Source organism: Agelaius tricolor, unplaced genomic scaffold (genome assembly GCF_023055355.1).
Source record: "Agelaius tricolor isolate 1412-34295 unplaced genomic scaffold, bAgeTri1.0.p SCAF_16, whole genome shotgun sequence".
Classification (NCBI taxonomy): Eukaryota; Metazoa; Chordata; class Aves; order Passeriformes; family Icteridae; genus Agelaius; species Agelaius tricolor.
The window spans coordinates 16,171,289-16,187,560 of record NW_027269276.1 but is presented as its reverse complement, the minus strand read 5'-3'; the positions used below and the strand labels follow the sequence as shown (position 1 = coordinate 16,187,560).

Genomic DNA, 16,272 nt, shown 5'->3' with positions numbered 1-16,272 from the left:
TGCTTTGGGAGTGTCTTGAAAATAACACTGATGAGCCTAATTTATGGCCACTTTCTCTGATTGAGAAAGAAAACTGAATATCGATCTGGAGCCCTTGGTTTCACCTGTTAAGAGCTTTTCTCATAATTGGATGCCAGTGCCCTGCCAAAACTGTAGCCTCTTCTAGCATACAATAGCATGTTTAAATTTGTGTAAACCATGCCTATTTTTCTTTCTAGCTATTGATTTTTAAATGAAGTATCAAAGAAAATCAATAGTAATCAACAAATAGAAGTCAGCCTGCTGTAGTGTCAAATCCCATGGCTAAATTTAATCATTTTTTTGCCTGTCACAACAAGAAGAAAGTTAAAAATATCTTCAAGTGGAAAGTGAGTTGTCAGACGTGCAATTTGTTCTTAGTCTAAAAAGTGACATCTGCAAATCAGTGTGATGTGCAGGACATCATTACACCATGAACTGGCACTGTCACTCCTTATGGCTGAATGCTCCCAGCTCAGGTTAATGCTCAGCTGAATATTGTAGCATATTTTGCATTTCTCTCTAAAAATACTTCTCACCTAGGTAAGAGTCATTGTTACACATTTTCTCTGCCTGTTTAAGCAAGAAGGGTTTCAAATAAGAGAAAAAAGCATGCAGAGATTTTTAGAACTCCAGTAAAGTGAGATGTTTCCTTAACTCCTAGCAGGCACATCAGCCTGCAAAACCACAACACTCTTAGAGTGTATTATTGTTCTGGCTGCTTTCCTCTTTGGATGAGCAGATCCACTTGCTGAATATCACTATGGGAACTGGATAATGTTCTTCAGGTTTCTGGGTGTTCAGGATGCAGAGTTATTCATATGACCTGTTGATTTAATGCAGTATGTGGGTCCAGTTTTAATTATTTCTCCAGGGTGACTTCTGTTGAATTTAGGCAAAGATTTGTCAGACCCTGGAATGCAAGTTGACATAATAATTTATTGTTGGCACAAATAGGAGAAAAACTTCTTCAGAACATTTTGAGTTTGTATGTGTCAGACTGCTGGTGAGTCAGCATATTTGTCATCAAAAATTGTGAATAAAACAGTAATAAGTAATAAAGGGCCATCATTTTACAACGGTGGTGTGCTATTGAAAAATACAGTGGAAGTTTCAAAATCTAAGGTATGTTGAGGAGCTGTGAAGTTCATGTTCATTAAGCTTGGTTTTACTTTTAAAGAGTGGCTAGAGTTTTCAATGGCTTTGCTGTCCTTGAAGATAACTCAGAGTTAAACAGAAGATTTTCTGATGTTGACACAAAGGACTTACTAATAAAAATGTCCAGTAGCAACATAAAGCAGAGGTATTTTGGTGTTGCTAATTTAGAGTTTCATAGATGTTGGCAGATTATCTACACACCATGTTTTAGTACATATTTGCAGCTCTTCTCTGGGAAAATAAATAGTTACAACGAATGCCCCTATGCCTCAGCACTTGAAATGTTACATTCATTTCAGTTTCTAGGAAGCTGTGATATTTTAAACTGGGAAAAAATAATAACTGCAACCAAATAGGTTCCTGTTACACTCCTGAGTTTCCAGATCTTAAATCACTCTTGCAGTATCAAAGCAATGAAGGGCAGAGGTGAATGAGGGGACAAATGGTGATCAGTGGGATATTAGATGTGTTGAGAAGTTTCACTAGTCTTATTAATTATATTTATAACCCTAAGCCATTTAACTGCTGCTATCAGTACCAACTGATATATAGATAAGTAAATTAGCTCAGGTTATCATGTACGTGCTGCTAGCAGGAGGATGTTTGGATAGTGACACAGGAGAAGCAGGGTTGGTGAAAGCTGAATGGAAGCATCAGAGCTGTGCTTAGCAGGAACTTGGTCCAGGCTTTGCAGGGGACTTAAAGCATTCCAGCCATGTGCATTTAGTAACAGGGGTTTGGGCTGATAATTCAGGTTTGACTGACTTGTCTGTACAGAAGCTGAAATGTGTTGTTTCTGGTGAAGAAGGCAAAAGGTTAATAAAGGAATTTCACCTTCATGTTTAATACTAAATTCAGCTGTGATTAATGGCTTTATTAATGACCCACAAATCAGAGCTGGTGGTGATGTAACAATATTTGTGTGGAGCTTAAGTTGGAATGGCGAAGCAAAGGAAAGGAAAATCTGAGTAGCTTTGGGAAACTTGAGCCATTAGGGTGAACAGAAAATATAAAGGAAGGTTTAATATATGTATCTGAGAGAAATGCATCTGCATCCCTGCAGTTCTGGGTTAGCTTTGCTTTACATGTGTGCTGTAGAAATGGGGGGCAGGATTGTTGCTGTGGGTCGTGCCTTGCTCCAGGAATGACTCACAGATTTCACCTGTTGGCACAGGCTGGCTGGAGTGAAAACAAGCAGTGGAAAAAGGTCTTGTCTCCCTCTTCCTGCTTTTTGGCACATGGCCAGTGTAAACAATACTTTTAAGGGACTAAAGAGGTCGTGTTTCTCTTTCCAGCAGCAAAGGAGTCCTTGGTGGAGGTGTTTCTGTGCTGCTCACCTAACATTCATTATGTTACACCACAGTCAGTAGTTACATAAAAAACGCTCTCTGCCTGCAAATACAGCCAATTATTTGTATGTTGTCATCTTCTGATGTACTAATCTGGTCTGCACTACGTGTCTAAGTCATTATATTTTATATAATAATATTATTTCTATATTTTTCATAATATTATATAGCATTATTTCACTAATCATTTTATAATATGCAGTTGGTTACTACAGTTGTATATATCACTTGTGAAATTTTTTACCATTTGAAAAGTCAACTGAAATATACCCTTTGTGTACTGGTGTTATTTTAAAGTAGCAGTGTTAATCATAAATTGTTAATGGCCAATGGCCAGTAGTTAAACACCAGTGGATTATGGATTATGACAGGGCAGCATTGACAGAAATGCTGTGCTTTACTATGAAGCAGAAAAACACAAAGGTTTGAACTTGCTTGCTGCTCTTACATCCTGTACACTTTAGACAATAGTCAATAATAATGAATATTTTCTCCTCCAGGGCAAAGGAATATGAGAGCTTGATGGAAGCAAAAAATGCTGTGTCTGATTCACCATTTAAAGCCAAGTAAGCATTTATCTCTATATATTTTAGACATAAGCTTTTTCCCCCTGTCTGTCACAGAAGTGCCCCTGAAATTTCTGGTGGAACAGGTGTGGAAGGTTTCCCCCAGTTTGGGACATGTTTCCATCCTGAATTACAGATCAGTCCCTGATACAAAAGGTCAGACCTTGATAAATGCGATAAAGACAATAAATGTGTCTTTTTTTCTGAGGACACTGTATATTTTAACCTCTATATCATACCTCTATATCATCTTGCAATGGTAAAGAGAACATACACTTATCTTTTTCTTACCTGGAAAAAAGAGGGTTCCAGTCTTGTACTTTAAGACTGATGGGTGAAAATTCAGCTGCAATTCTGGAATTGGAAATCTTATGTTTGACCTCCATTTGGTCAGAAACAAAGGTACTTGTGGTGGAAACACAGATGCTTTAATGCACAGCTGTCTTAGGCTGACATTGGGCTTTTTAAAGAATAGACCTTTTTATTGTCAAGGAGAAGGCACAGATGAAAACAGCTGGATGGTAGATGAAAACCAGATCTGTGATCACTGACAAATTCCTTCTGCTTGGTTTGAAGGTGAAAATTGCTCAGCTTTTGTTTTCTGATTCCATTGAAACCAGTTGGGAAAAGATGCAAAATATTTGGTTTTCCAAGATGATTTTGATAAGTTCTATTACCTAAGATTTTAAAAGAAACTATACAGCTGTAGTTTAAGTGCAAAACAGTTAAGAAATTGAAAAGAAGTGGAATTTCATCAGTCCTTGGCAGGACAGGGAGGATACCAGTAGAGTTCTGCAGTTTTGTGATGGTCAACATATTCTCAAATGACTTGGAAAATGAGGGCCAGCAGTGAGGGGACAGTGCAATGTTCATGCAGAGATTCAGCACAGTAGAGACAAGAATTGGTGCTGAATGCTAATTTTGAAGAGAGTGAGTAAGCAGGCAGTAAAATGGCAGGTGAATTCTAGTGTATATTGAGTGCTACTCAATGGAGGGGGAAGACAGAACTCAATTATATCTTCACATAAAAGTGTGGGCCTTGAATTAGCAGATGGGCTAGGTAGTTCCTGGAAAATATCAGCTCAGGACTCAGCAGCTCATAAAAATTCTTCAGTAAAATTACTTAGAAACAAGCAAAAACAGAACAAATGTCATCAGGTACAAATACCTGGGTCATCTGCATCTTTTGAATAGGATGTGAAGTTCTTTGTCTCTGAACAGCTACAATTGCTAAAAGTTGAGAGATAGCAGAAAGGAAAATATGTAATGATTTCAGGTATGTCTTATGTATCAGGAAATAAGTAAACAAGTACTACTGCTGGAGGAAAATGTGATAATAGGGAGAAGTTCTTCTGGGGTTATGTTCTAGAGATCTGCAGGGTCACAAATGGCATGGCAAAGATGGATGGTGATTTCTTGCTGTCTCCTTGGTACCAGGACGAGGGAGCACAGGGGACAGCTGGAGCCAGGTTCTGGAGCAAGCAGGCCCAGTGTTGTCAATGCAGCCTGAGGGAGATGTGGGCAGCTCCCATGGGTGCTCACTGCCAGCTTCCCTGCGTCCCTGCAGCTCTAGGAAAGCACAGCCAGCCTCACAGCCTCCTAAGCCACAAGTGGGGAAACAAACAGATTAGGAAAGAGGATTATGCAGCCTGGGCTGTGCTTAGTGTCCCTGAGACATCCACTCCCTGTGGGCAGAGGGGCTGTGTGCCTTACTGGGAGCTGGGCTTATGGAGTCTGTGGCATCACTCAAGGGGCTGTGGGGTCTCCAGAGCTGGAGTCAAAAACCCTCATCCTGGACTTGCAACAACTTTCAGATTGGGGATATTTGTCTTCAGACTGAGGTAATAACCTGTACCAGATCCTGTCTGTTTTGTGGTTGTTTCCATCACTCCTAAACTGCTGAGGAAGGTGGCATTTTGTACAAGGTGCTGGTGGTTAAGCAGTTCAGATTCTTGCAGTTAGACCTCCTTAATGTACATGCAACTAGCCTGTATGCAAGGATATTTTACATAGGCTTTTCAAAAGCTTAAAAACTGCTGCTGAATCTTAGATGTATTTTGAAATAATAAAAATCCATCACTGAGGTTTGACACAAGAAAATGACCCATCTCCAGCAGATGGCACACCTGCATAAACACATGGGAAAGAGTTGGCTTCGTTTCTTGGCCATCAGCTCTTCAGTTTGCAAGATGAATTTCATGGTATATTGAGACTTCCAGATTTGTAGCTTTTGTGTTTTGCTTTTCTTTGCTGCTAGAAAATAAAAAATTAAGTTCTAGTCATCAGAAAGTAGAAATGTCTGCATTGGACTCTGAAGATATTAATAAGCTCTTGTGCCTCTGTGTTAAATTCTGAGATTATCAGTGATGTAACTTGGTCAGATCTGTCTCAATTGTAGCGCTAGAGAAACTCAGATTTTAAATTTTTAAAAAATGTTTTCAAATCTTTTGATTGATCCTGAATTTACAGTTTTCATTTCTCTTTATGCTTATTTGCTTTCAGGCAGAATCTTCTGTTCCATCTGCTTTTTTTCCTTTATTGTTTCTTCCTTTATTGCCTCTGGTAGGGCCGTGCCCTTTCAGGTGTGAGCTGGTGATGGCCACTGTGTAGCTCACTTCCATCACAGTCTGGGGGGTCTCTTTGCAGTCTTCATGTAAAAACCTAGAGATCTATCAGCTGCCTTCATCTAAATTATTTAAAATATCGTTTCAGGAACCATAGTTATTGTTATTTCCAAAATTACACAACATTTTACCTGCTATGAGGGCTTAAATATTTTTGAGCTTCTTTGAAATCAAGCAGGTTAAAAATGGGAGCTCAAGTCTGAACTGGCTTTTAAGGTAGAGGAATGTCTATGAGTCAGCCAGAAGCCCATTTATTTCTGTTAAAATGTGTTTACTTTGCACATCACATATTAGAAAATGGAAGAAGAATAGGGAAGTATTATCTCTTTCTGTAAGAGACAGGATGAGAGGGCAAGAAATTTTATGAGGCAAGAGTTTTAGCTTAGACTGTATCTATTAACATGGGACAACCTAGTCTTAATATAGAGAAAAATAATAGGAAAACACAGAACTAATAGGGGATCCTACTTCAGCAAGGCCAGCAGGAAGAGCAGTCAGCACAAAGAAACAAAGAGCAGTAGGTCTGAAGGAAGCATTGTTACCTTGAGGAGCTGTGTGGGCAGTCAGAGGACACCGTGTGCCAGGGATGCTGTGCCTCACCTGGCTGGGTGCAAGCTGCTGCCAGCTGGGAGTCTGCCCAGCTCTCAGGAGATCTGCACAGCTACTGAGTAAAGTCCCACCACAGAACAAAGGGGGTAAAAATCACACCTTTGAATGCTAAATGCAATCTTTGGGTCAAAACAAATGGGAAGAGTTTTTGTCTTTCCCAAGGGAAGGTTTGAGGTACTCAGATTGGAGTGGAAGTGTACCAATGAACAGAAAATATCTTTTGACTTAGTGGGCTGTGGAGCTTAAAAATGGAGAAGCTCCTTTTTAAAATCTATTTAAAATGGGACACAATTGGTAGGTTTATTTATTTGCTTAATGAAGCAATGTGTTTTAGAATTAAATTCTTTTATGCTTCCTTTCTTATGCCACATTTCTTTATCTACTCCTCTCTCTAGCCCCAAACTGAGAGTGTCTTCACAACCAGAACCACTTATGGAATGCAAGTTCTTATCTGATTTTAGTTCTTAGTCATGTTGTCAGTTGTTACAGAAGAAAGACAGAAACCAGAGTTAGTCTTTGGCAGGTAAAAAGCCTTTTTAGATCACCTTTAAGATTAGGCCACTTTAATATTATGAGACCACTGATTTGCTGATACAACTGATAGACTGTTTCAGTGGCTCTTATTAGTTGAAGGTTTGCAGATTTATAAAAACTTGTGCACTAAGGAAGCACTGATCCAAGCCCTTTCTAAGCTCCCCTCTGGTACTACACTGACAGCAATAAGCTGACAGCCTTTGTCCTGCTGTGATAGACACTGGGTGTCCCTTGCTCAGGGGTACAGCACTGATTCATGGCTGGGATTGTCAGTGACTCTAAGGAGTTCTTCCACAGAAATGACTTCTAAAAGATGGCTGGGACAGTTGGGTTTTTAGTATCTGTTAAAAAATGGTGTGCATTAGGGAGAGGGGTGGGATAATTCCAAATATTGCCTTGTTGGGTCAGTATTTTGGTGTCTGAACTGTTCCACCTGCCAAGAGGGACATTCAAGGGAAGGACTGTGGACATTGTCACCTGGAGAAGCCAGGTGTTGCTCCCTGCCTTTCTCAAGTGTCTTTGCTGGTTGGTCCCTGCTGGCACTTAGGTAATTTTGTAAGTGCTGGTCTGGTGGACTCTTGGTGGCTTTGTAGTATTAATTCATATTCTCTGGGAACTGATCTGAGCAATTATTTAGTGTCCAGTGTACTGGGATAATGTGGCAAAAGGTGTGTCAGGTGTCCATTGGAGCATTCTCAGGTATCCATCAGAGCACATTTTGAAAAGGGAAGGAAAACATTTTCACAAAGTTAGAGGGTTATTTGCATCTGTTTAATATTTTCTAATGCAGAGGCAGGACCATGTATTTCAGTGTTAAATATCCAAGTAGCAAAGTATAATTGTCATCTTTCAATACAACAGGGAAACTAAAGTAATGAAAGATTGCCTTGTGCCTGAAGGGAATTAGCAGGTTTCAGGGGGAGAAGTTTTGTTCTAATATTTGAACTAGTCTCTCCTCACATAACAAGGAATTGTTTTAATGTATTCTTTTTATTTACCTTTTGTTTTTAATTGTAAAGGGATACTTCAGATAGTATGGATATTGGAACCACTGTTATCCTGGAAACAGACTGCAGTACAAAAAGAAGAGGTAGAAAAAGAAATATTATTTCCTGTGACAGTCTGCTGCAGACGAGATGGGAATGTAGTGTGAAGTCTGTTCTTTCAGAAGCCCAAAAATAAATGCCTTTAGATGATAAAATACTTTCTTTCCTTCATTAGAATATATCAGTGTAGTCACAGGATAAACTTACCATGTAGGTTTTTCTGGTGTAGAAGGCTTAGAGTCCACTTAGGCCAGTAATAAGATATTATACCAAAATACTGATTACTGAGGAAAAAAACAGACAATCTCTGAAACTGGAAGTACTTGTACAAAATTTAATTTCCAAAATGTTGTGGAAACTGTAAAAGAGCTAGAGCGTAAATAAAATAAAATTCAGGTAAACTTAAAAACAAGATAAATAACGGGTATGATTGGGCAGACAGTGGATTTCCTCTTCAGAAAATAGCTAAAATATTAACATGGGAATGCAAATAAATGTATTCAGAAACACACCCATCCTTCCCTGGGCATCAGTGCCCAGCCCAGACATCAGGTTAAACCCCCACGTGCTGGGTACATTGATGCTGCTATTTCAAGGCTTTTTGGCTTTTTTCTGGAGATGAAATGTGGCCTAGAAATACTGACAGATCTTTTTCCTTTGGCCTATAAAATATATTAAACCTGCTTAAAGTATTTAGCCCATGTTAGAAACCTTTGATATGAATAGCCCTTGTTTTGCCATTTGCAGTGGAAAAAGTTCAGATACTGTATTTGTATTTGCTGAACATACAATTTATTAGTTTACATTATGGTGGGGTTCCAAGACAAATCAGGGCCTTACATCCTTCTGATACTTCTTCTGCATTCTGAATTATCCATTTGTGAGGAGTACTAAAACCTTAATAAGTGAGATGTAAATAATTTAATGGGAAAAAACATTAACTTTCTCTATTATCCTGCACAGCAAAGTTTCAATTATTTATCATTCTATGTATGGCTTAGTAAGCATTGGGGGATAGAAAGAAGGCTAATTAATTGTCTTGAGATGCTTGGATTTGGATTCAATGGTGTTTTTCCAGAATCACTGGATCAAGTGTGGATGCCATGTCCCAGTAATCCCTGGTGCATACCAAGAGTGTGCCAGGAGTCCAGTGTGTACAAAGAGCTCTCTCTTTCCAAATCCATTCATAGCAATGGCAAATTCTGTATCCAAGCACAAGTCCTCTAGCATAGATTTCTAGTCCTTTGAAGCAGTCCAAAAATTATTCTTATTTCCCTGACATGGCCAAGAAGTCAGTATGAAGGATATTTAAGTAATTACTCCAAGGCTCCCTGGTGGGAGGAGGAAGGTTTTATTTCCCCTCTCCTCCCCATGTGATCACACAGCACCTTTTGGTAGAAAACTCCCTCTGCAGTAGAATATGAGGATGTAAGAGGGAATTCTTAAATGTGGCAGAATTGGAAATACATTCTTCCAGTTTCTTACTCTGTGATGCTGAACACATGCTTAGAAAGTTTGAATTTTGCTAAAAGTATCCAGAAAGACTTTTGGAAGAAATGGAAAGCTGGAAGCTTTCCCTGGGGAGTTCGTACTGTACAGGTTGTTTTTAAAGTGAGGACAGAAACTGAACCTATGGAGCATCTTAACAGACTGAAGAGAAGGACTCCTGTGTTAGCTGTGCCAGCTGAAGGCTGTGTAAAATGATTATGTTCTCTTGGAGTCCCTGTGAGCAGAGTTTTGATAAACCTTACACATTTTGTATGCTGATGCCTGCTGGAGATTAGAGAAGTGCCTTTCTTCAGCCTCTGTGGTTAATCCTGGTGGAATTCCATTCCTGTGATGTTAAATGAAGCAAATGGAAACCTGTCTTGCTGTCTTTTGTCAGATGAAGTTACAATATAGGGTGGTGGGCTTTATATAGGCTTTAATAGTGGAATTTGGGTAGATATACCAAAGAAATAAAGTATTTTTTGCTTAATGTGCTAGGATATTGCCAAGGCAATAGCCATTCTAAATCCCACTGTGAAAATACTCTGCTTGTGGACTGCAGCAGTTCCACTTCTCATTGGTGCTGTGGTCTTTTGATTTACTGTTCAAGTCCTGCAGTTATTTGGGCTTTGGCTTTTAGTTTTGTTTCCCATTTTAGCTTGTGGCTTATGAAGATAGACAGAGGTTTCCTCCAACCTCATTTTCCACAGAGGAAATAGCAGTGAAAAAAAATCTCATCAGGATGTAATCTCCTTTTATTTTTCTTGTCATACAAAAATCCTGGTTGTATATTAGTGGGCTCAGCTGACCAGATGATAAGAGTCCAAGACTCAAAATTCTACAAATCATTTTTATTTGTACTTCAAGAACATATCTGTATCTTCAGCATGTCTTGAAAGCTATTAATGAAGCTCCTAATTTTTTCAAAGAGAAGACACAGAGTACCTGTTGTCTCTTGATTAAGTGGAAACTCCCTATTCTTCTATAAATTAATACTCTGATTTTGGGGATTTATTTTTTTTTTAATATAGTGTGACTATTGTGGTACATTCTCCAGCTATTCCATCTCCTGCCTCCCTTCTGGGAGACTGGTTAATGTAATCTTTTTCTTTTCCAATACTCTGTGGTCACTTTGTGAATGCCTTCTGGCCCTTTAACCCTGACATCTCCATTTTATGATGAGCACTCTTACCCTTCCCCTCTTTTTCCTTCCTTTAGGCTTCTGTGTGTAGGCTTGCAGTGCCAGCAGTGTCTGCCACTCCTCCTGCTCAGTTACCAGCTCTGTCCCACTCACTGCAGGTGCCCAGTAGATGAAAGCAGAGGTCCAGCAAGCCCTGAGCCTTGTCACTGAGAGCAGCAGGAGGGGACACTGAGGCAGTGGCACCAAAGCCATGGCAGGGACAGGGTGACACCTCCTCCTGACTGCTCTCAGCCTGCAGCTAAGGGACTCTGGCAGCCTTGTCTCCTCTGCCTTGCTGCTCCCACTGCACCCTCACACTCTGGGCACAGAAGGATAAACTCTGGCTCTTTTCACTGCTGTATTTTGTATTTTGTGCCCTGGCACTGGGTGTTTCCCCTCAGTGCTGAGCAGCAGAGCACAGGTGAATAGCCCAGGTGCAGATGTGTAAAACTGAAATGGAACCCGACTCATGTGTGTCTACATCACTCCCACCTCTGCATTTTGGCTTCATTACTGACCCTTATTAATAAAATGCCCTTTCTGAGGTAAGCTGCAAAGCCATTGCTTTTCTCTTATTCAAATAACCCTGAAGAGCCATTTCTTTTATGATGCCTATAAGAAATCAGCCAAGTGGTCCTGCTGTTCCATTTCCCTTACTCATCTTAAATAGGGTGAAACCATTTGAAAATGAGGATGGCAAAAACTACCATGATAAGCTGTGGAAGGGGAATAGGGAAACAGCAGAAACAAATGTAGCTCATAAAGCACCTTTATGGCTGTACTGTTCACTCTATAGCTGTGCTGTTTCCTTGAAAAAGTAGATAATGAAATGTCACTCCAAGCTGACAGTATCTCCTTGGCATCCTGTTCAGAATGGATAATAACAATATTTAACATAGATTTTCATGATTCCTTCATTGGTACCAGAGGTTCATTACAAAGATGTAGGTTAATAAGGCAGTTTTTGCTTTAACTGCTCTTTGTTTTCTGTTGAAGGTTACAGAGATTAGCAAAAGACCTTCTGAGGCACCTCCAAATGCAGGATGGCTGTTCCTTGGGGAACCACAAAGTCCCTGGTCTGGACAGGACTTTAGGAGAGATCTCTCGGATTCTGGAGAAAGAGGTATTGTGACTTTTGACTGACCTAGAAATGGTTCTGCCCTCAAGTCTCATCAGGGTGGATTTGGGAATGTTTAATGTGAGATGTTGAAGAATAAATGACCTCTATGTAACAAGCAGTGTCTGCTATAACACTTTTCACTTTTTTCCCCTGTATTTTCATGAGGATTGTTTTTAACCTGGGTCATTTCAGTCATCTAGCTTGTAGTGCTTACCCACAAACAGCTTTTACAATAAGGGGCCAAACCAATTAGCAGAAAACAGAGGAAAGAATTGGATCCAGGTTTGCTGGAACACCAATCTGTTGAGTTTTGCCAGAGTTCAACAAAGTCAGTGGGTCTTCACTGGAGTAGGAGGGTATGATGTGCATGTATGTGGGATATTCCTACATTTTTGACTTTTTTAAAGTGACATGATTGCAGAGCATGTTTTGCTTTATTGTAAATGTTGGATTTTTTTTTTTTTTAATTCATAGCACCGCATTTGCATCTTTTTTCCTATTTCCTCATTGTCAGTCTGCTGCCACAGTGCTTTCTGACTTGTAATGTGGTTTTTTTTGCTCCATTAGGACCACAGTATTTGGGTTTTCAGCTGGAACATTGTGTTCTGTTCTCTCTGCAACCACTAGGAAATACTTCTCTTTCTTATCTGTAATCAAGACATAATGAAAATTAGTTCTGGAAGAAACCAAATTAATGAAATCTGAGGAGGAGATTGCATCATTGTGGTTCAGACTTGATGTTTGTGAAAATGAGAGCTCTGCTTGATGCTTTTCACAGCTTGGTCAGTGTGGAGAAGACAATTGTTAATGGCACATGCTTTTAAATGCTGGAGGCTGCCTGGGATGCACGGGCTCCTCACTGTGTTCTGGGGGTGCCTTGGAGCTGCTCATCAAGCTTAAGAGTGTGTTTGAAAGACTTGTGCCATTTTCACATTTCACAGGGCTTCCATTAATTATTGAAAAACTCATTTTTTATTGATTTCAAAATACAGAAATCATGTTGTTGCATGACTGTGATGAAAAGATGAATCTGTGTGAAAGTTATCTAAATAATCTTTGGAAGTTCTTTGGAAGGTGGAGTTGTATCCAGCCTTTTTACTAGTAGTCATCTGCTGAGATTTTTTTAAAATGCCATGTGAATTGCAGCTAAGTTTACTCATTAATTGTTTACATGGTTTTGCTGGTTGTTGAGTCTGCAGTGGGGAATTAAAAACTAAATTTGATAGTATTAATAGATGTGGGCTATTTTGTTGTTGATTTGGGGTTTTTCCCCCAAAACATTTCCCTCCCTCTGGAGAAGTATTTTCTGTCTGAGTGTCCTGATCAATAAGGTCAGGAGGGATTGATTTCAGTAACTGTTGCAGTGTTCACAGCACAGATCTTACATGGCCATTTACAGGAGGGGATGGGAATTCTCTTGTTAAGCTGGGAGTCAGAAATGCACAGCCACATCTTACATGTGAGTGGGCACTGAAAGAGCCCTGATGGTGTCAGTGGTGGACTGAGAGGAGGAGACTGACACTGTTAATTGAATTTCCCTGGAGAGCATAAAAATATAACCTAATGTGGGGGGAGGAAGGGGGAGTGGGAACCACACAAGCTGTCAGTGTGTGTGAGCTGATAACATTGATTTACCCTTGCTAATGGCCTGGCTTGAATAAAGAATTGCCCTGAGGGGAGGACAGGGTTCACTACAATAGATCCTTGCCACTTACTAGAAATTCTTCTTACTCACAAGAAGTCCTGCAAAAGTATTACAAAATAGAATTGATCCAAAACCCCTCTTTTCATTCATGCTGTGAAACATTGGATTTTTCTTTTGTTAATAGTTTGCACTGCCAGAAAAATTTATGTATTCAGGCTCACCAGGAAAAAAAGGATTGGTTTTACAGATTATGAAATGAATTGCTGAGCTGGTGTTTGTAACAGTAAATAAGAGAAATATATACCATTAAATTTCTCAACAGAAGGAAGGGCTATTCAGCTCATTAGAAATTCCATGACTGTGCTAAAACAGCCTGAAAGGGTGGGGTGTAATATTTATGCAAACTTGAATCACAGAAAAAGCCACACACAAAAGATTTGCAGCCGTGTCTCAATGGGATTTGCCTCCAGGTACAATCAGATCACACTAACAATTTCTGTTTGGACTTAGCCTTCATCTGATGTGCTCCACTGTACTGAATAAGGCTTTCTCTCACTTCTGAACCTCTTCCATGGTGTGAGAACATTCTAGGCTGCTGCATGCCTGCATGCTTATTGTGGTCACACTTGCTCTTGTTTCTGCCTTCCTGCTCTGCTGGACACAGCACATTCTGCACCTGGGGCCAAGTGATCCCACTAATACAGCAAGAAGTGCTTGTTTAATGCAATTTGAAAGGTTTATATATCCTCTAGGTACTCAGATTTGAGAAATCTCTCTCAGGCAAAGATGCATCTTAACCACTGTGTATTTTGGAGTCCTGGCTGTTTATTGCAGCACTTTACCTGCTCCTCATTCACTGCTGCTGGATCCCTGTGCAGCACAGCATATTTGAGTGCTAACAGATGAAAGAGATGTGCTTTGCTTTGCTTCAAGTGGTTGTTAGATCTCCAAACACTTCCTGATGTGCCCACATTGGCTTAGTTGGATGAAGCTCTACAAAAAGCAGGAGCTTTGTGTCCAATGCTGGAAAAGGATTTGTGAAGAATAAGCAAATTGAAGTGCAGGTTTTGAGGATCTGACTTGGAGTGTGGCCATTAAGCTTCATGAAACATGTGGCTCACGTGCCTTTAAATTAAATATGCATAAGAGGTACTCTAAAGTCATAAACCACCATATGCTTCCAGTTTTCAATAGGTTTGTGCCCCTCCAGCCACGTGTTGGTAGGAGCAAGGAGCACAACTCCTGATGTTGTGTATGCCTGGAGTGCTGTTCCCCAGGTGTGTCCAGCCAGTGGTGCTGCTTTGGGTGTGCTCTGGATTATTGGAAGGCAGTCCTTGGGTTTGTGTATCTCACCCTTTCTGGCAGAAATCCTGGAAGGAAGCTGTATTCACTTTCACCTCTACTTTGTTTAAAAGGACATTAGGAAAACAAACACACACAGAGCCACAACAGCAGAATGCATGCAAATATTTCCAGAAAGCCCTGGCCTGAGGTTGGCAGATGTCATATGGGACTCTTCAAGCTCTTAGTAAGATCTGATAACCCTCAGTTTAAGATCTCCTATGAATGGGCCTTTGATGCTTAAAAGAAAAACTCTTCCAGAAGGCGGAGCTGATGTTTGAAGTGGCAGGGCTAGAGCACTTGTCCTGCCATGATTCTTTTGATTTTATGCATGTTCATTCCTTGAAGGACTAATTTTCCCCATCCATCACTGAGGGTAGCTGTGTGTTTCAGATGCAGAGTTTCCCACAGTGAGTGCTGGAGCCTGCCTTCAGCAGTCCCACAGAAATGTCCTGTGATGGGAACTCTTAGGAACAGGGTACTGAGAGCAGTGTAACCTGTTAGTGGGACTGCAGCTACACTTTTAACTTGCTTATGCTTATAGCATGTATTTCCCTATTATGTAAAGAGGTGATATTCTCTGATTTAAAACTTCCCTGATTGAAAAGATCAACTGATTAAAAAATGTCTGCTGCATACACATGAGGCCCTGACCTGACTGAAGTATGTACATTTCTAAAGGTTGTGACCCTGGCCTGGGTCAGAGGTTGCTGCCTCTCAGATGGTCATCCTTACACTTGCCAACAGAACATCCCTTCCCTAAAGTTCTTCCTAATATTTGTTCATAGAGGGTTGGGTGTGTCTTCAGATTTTAAAAGTCCTGCTTTTAAATGTTAGAAGTGTCCTGTGTGGTTTTGGATAGGTCTGTGCTGGGCAGGGTTGGCAGACACTTATTCTGTTGCCATTGAAGGGATGGTGACAGCAGCTGAGGGCAGTGGCCTTTTCACCTGGCTCAGCTGCAGCTGAAACACTGCAGTTAAATCACTCCAGCTAAATTTGTACAACACTAACATGTGACATTTAGACAAGCCCTTAATGTGTCTGTTCTCCATCTGACTGGGAATATGGCACACAGATTCAGCAGGATTCTGAAGGAACCTCATGATTTTTGGAATTCAAGGGCTACAGTTAATCTGCTTAACTAGAATTGCTTTTTATATGATGCTTATAGCTGATTACTGGTTTGAAAAAGGTCTCCACCACAAGAGGAGTGATAAGGTTCCTTTAAGTGAGTGGTTTGTCTGCAGCTCTCCTGACTCTGCTTTGGGAGAGGGCTGCAGAGCAGGGTGCAGGTTTAATCCATGGCCCAGCACAAACAGGACAGCTGAGGCTCTCCCATATACTCACAAGGCACAAAGTCCTACAAAGAAGATTTCACTGCTTCTGCTCATAAAACTTACTGTGATTTTGGATGGGTTTGAGGATAGCTGTGTCCCTGATCTCCTTCAGGCTCTCTACGTGATGTAAAAATCTCAGCAAATAATAGTGAGTGCAAAATAAATTGTTAAAGTGTGGAATTAACATGGAACCACAAAATAAAACAGGAGGCTTTTAATAAATTGGGCCACAGTGCTTATAGTTACTTACAAGCTCT

At 40.3% G+C, this 16,272-nt stretch overlaps 1 protein-coding gene across 4 annotated transcripts in view; it reads left to right on the top strand.

The window, feature by feature from the left end:
• The window catches only part of SCAPER (S-phase cyclin A associated protein in the ER), a 142,432-nt gene that overhangs the window by 60,443 nt on the left and 65,717 nt on the right, over positions 1 to 16,272 (top strand). For all 4 annotated transcript variants that reach the window (XM_071441781.1, XM_071441780.1, XM_071441779.1 and 1 more), the window contains exons 22-23: positions 3,026 to 3,091; positions 11,569 to 11,695. In XM_071441781.1, the coding sequence (XP_071297882.1) occupies positions 3,026 to 3,091; positions 11,569 to 11,695 (193 nt within the window). The remainder of the gene's footprint in view (positions 1 to 3,025; positions 3,092 to 11,568; positions 11,696 to 16,272) is intronic.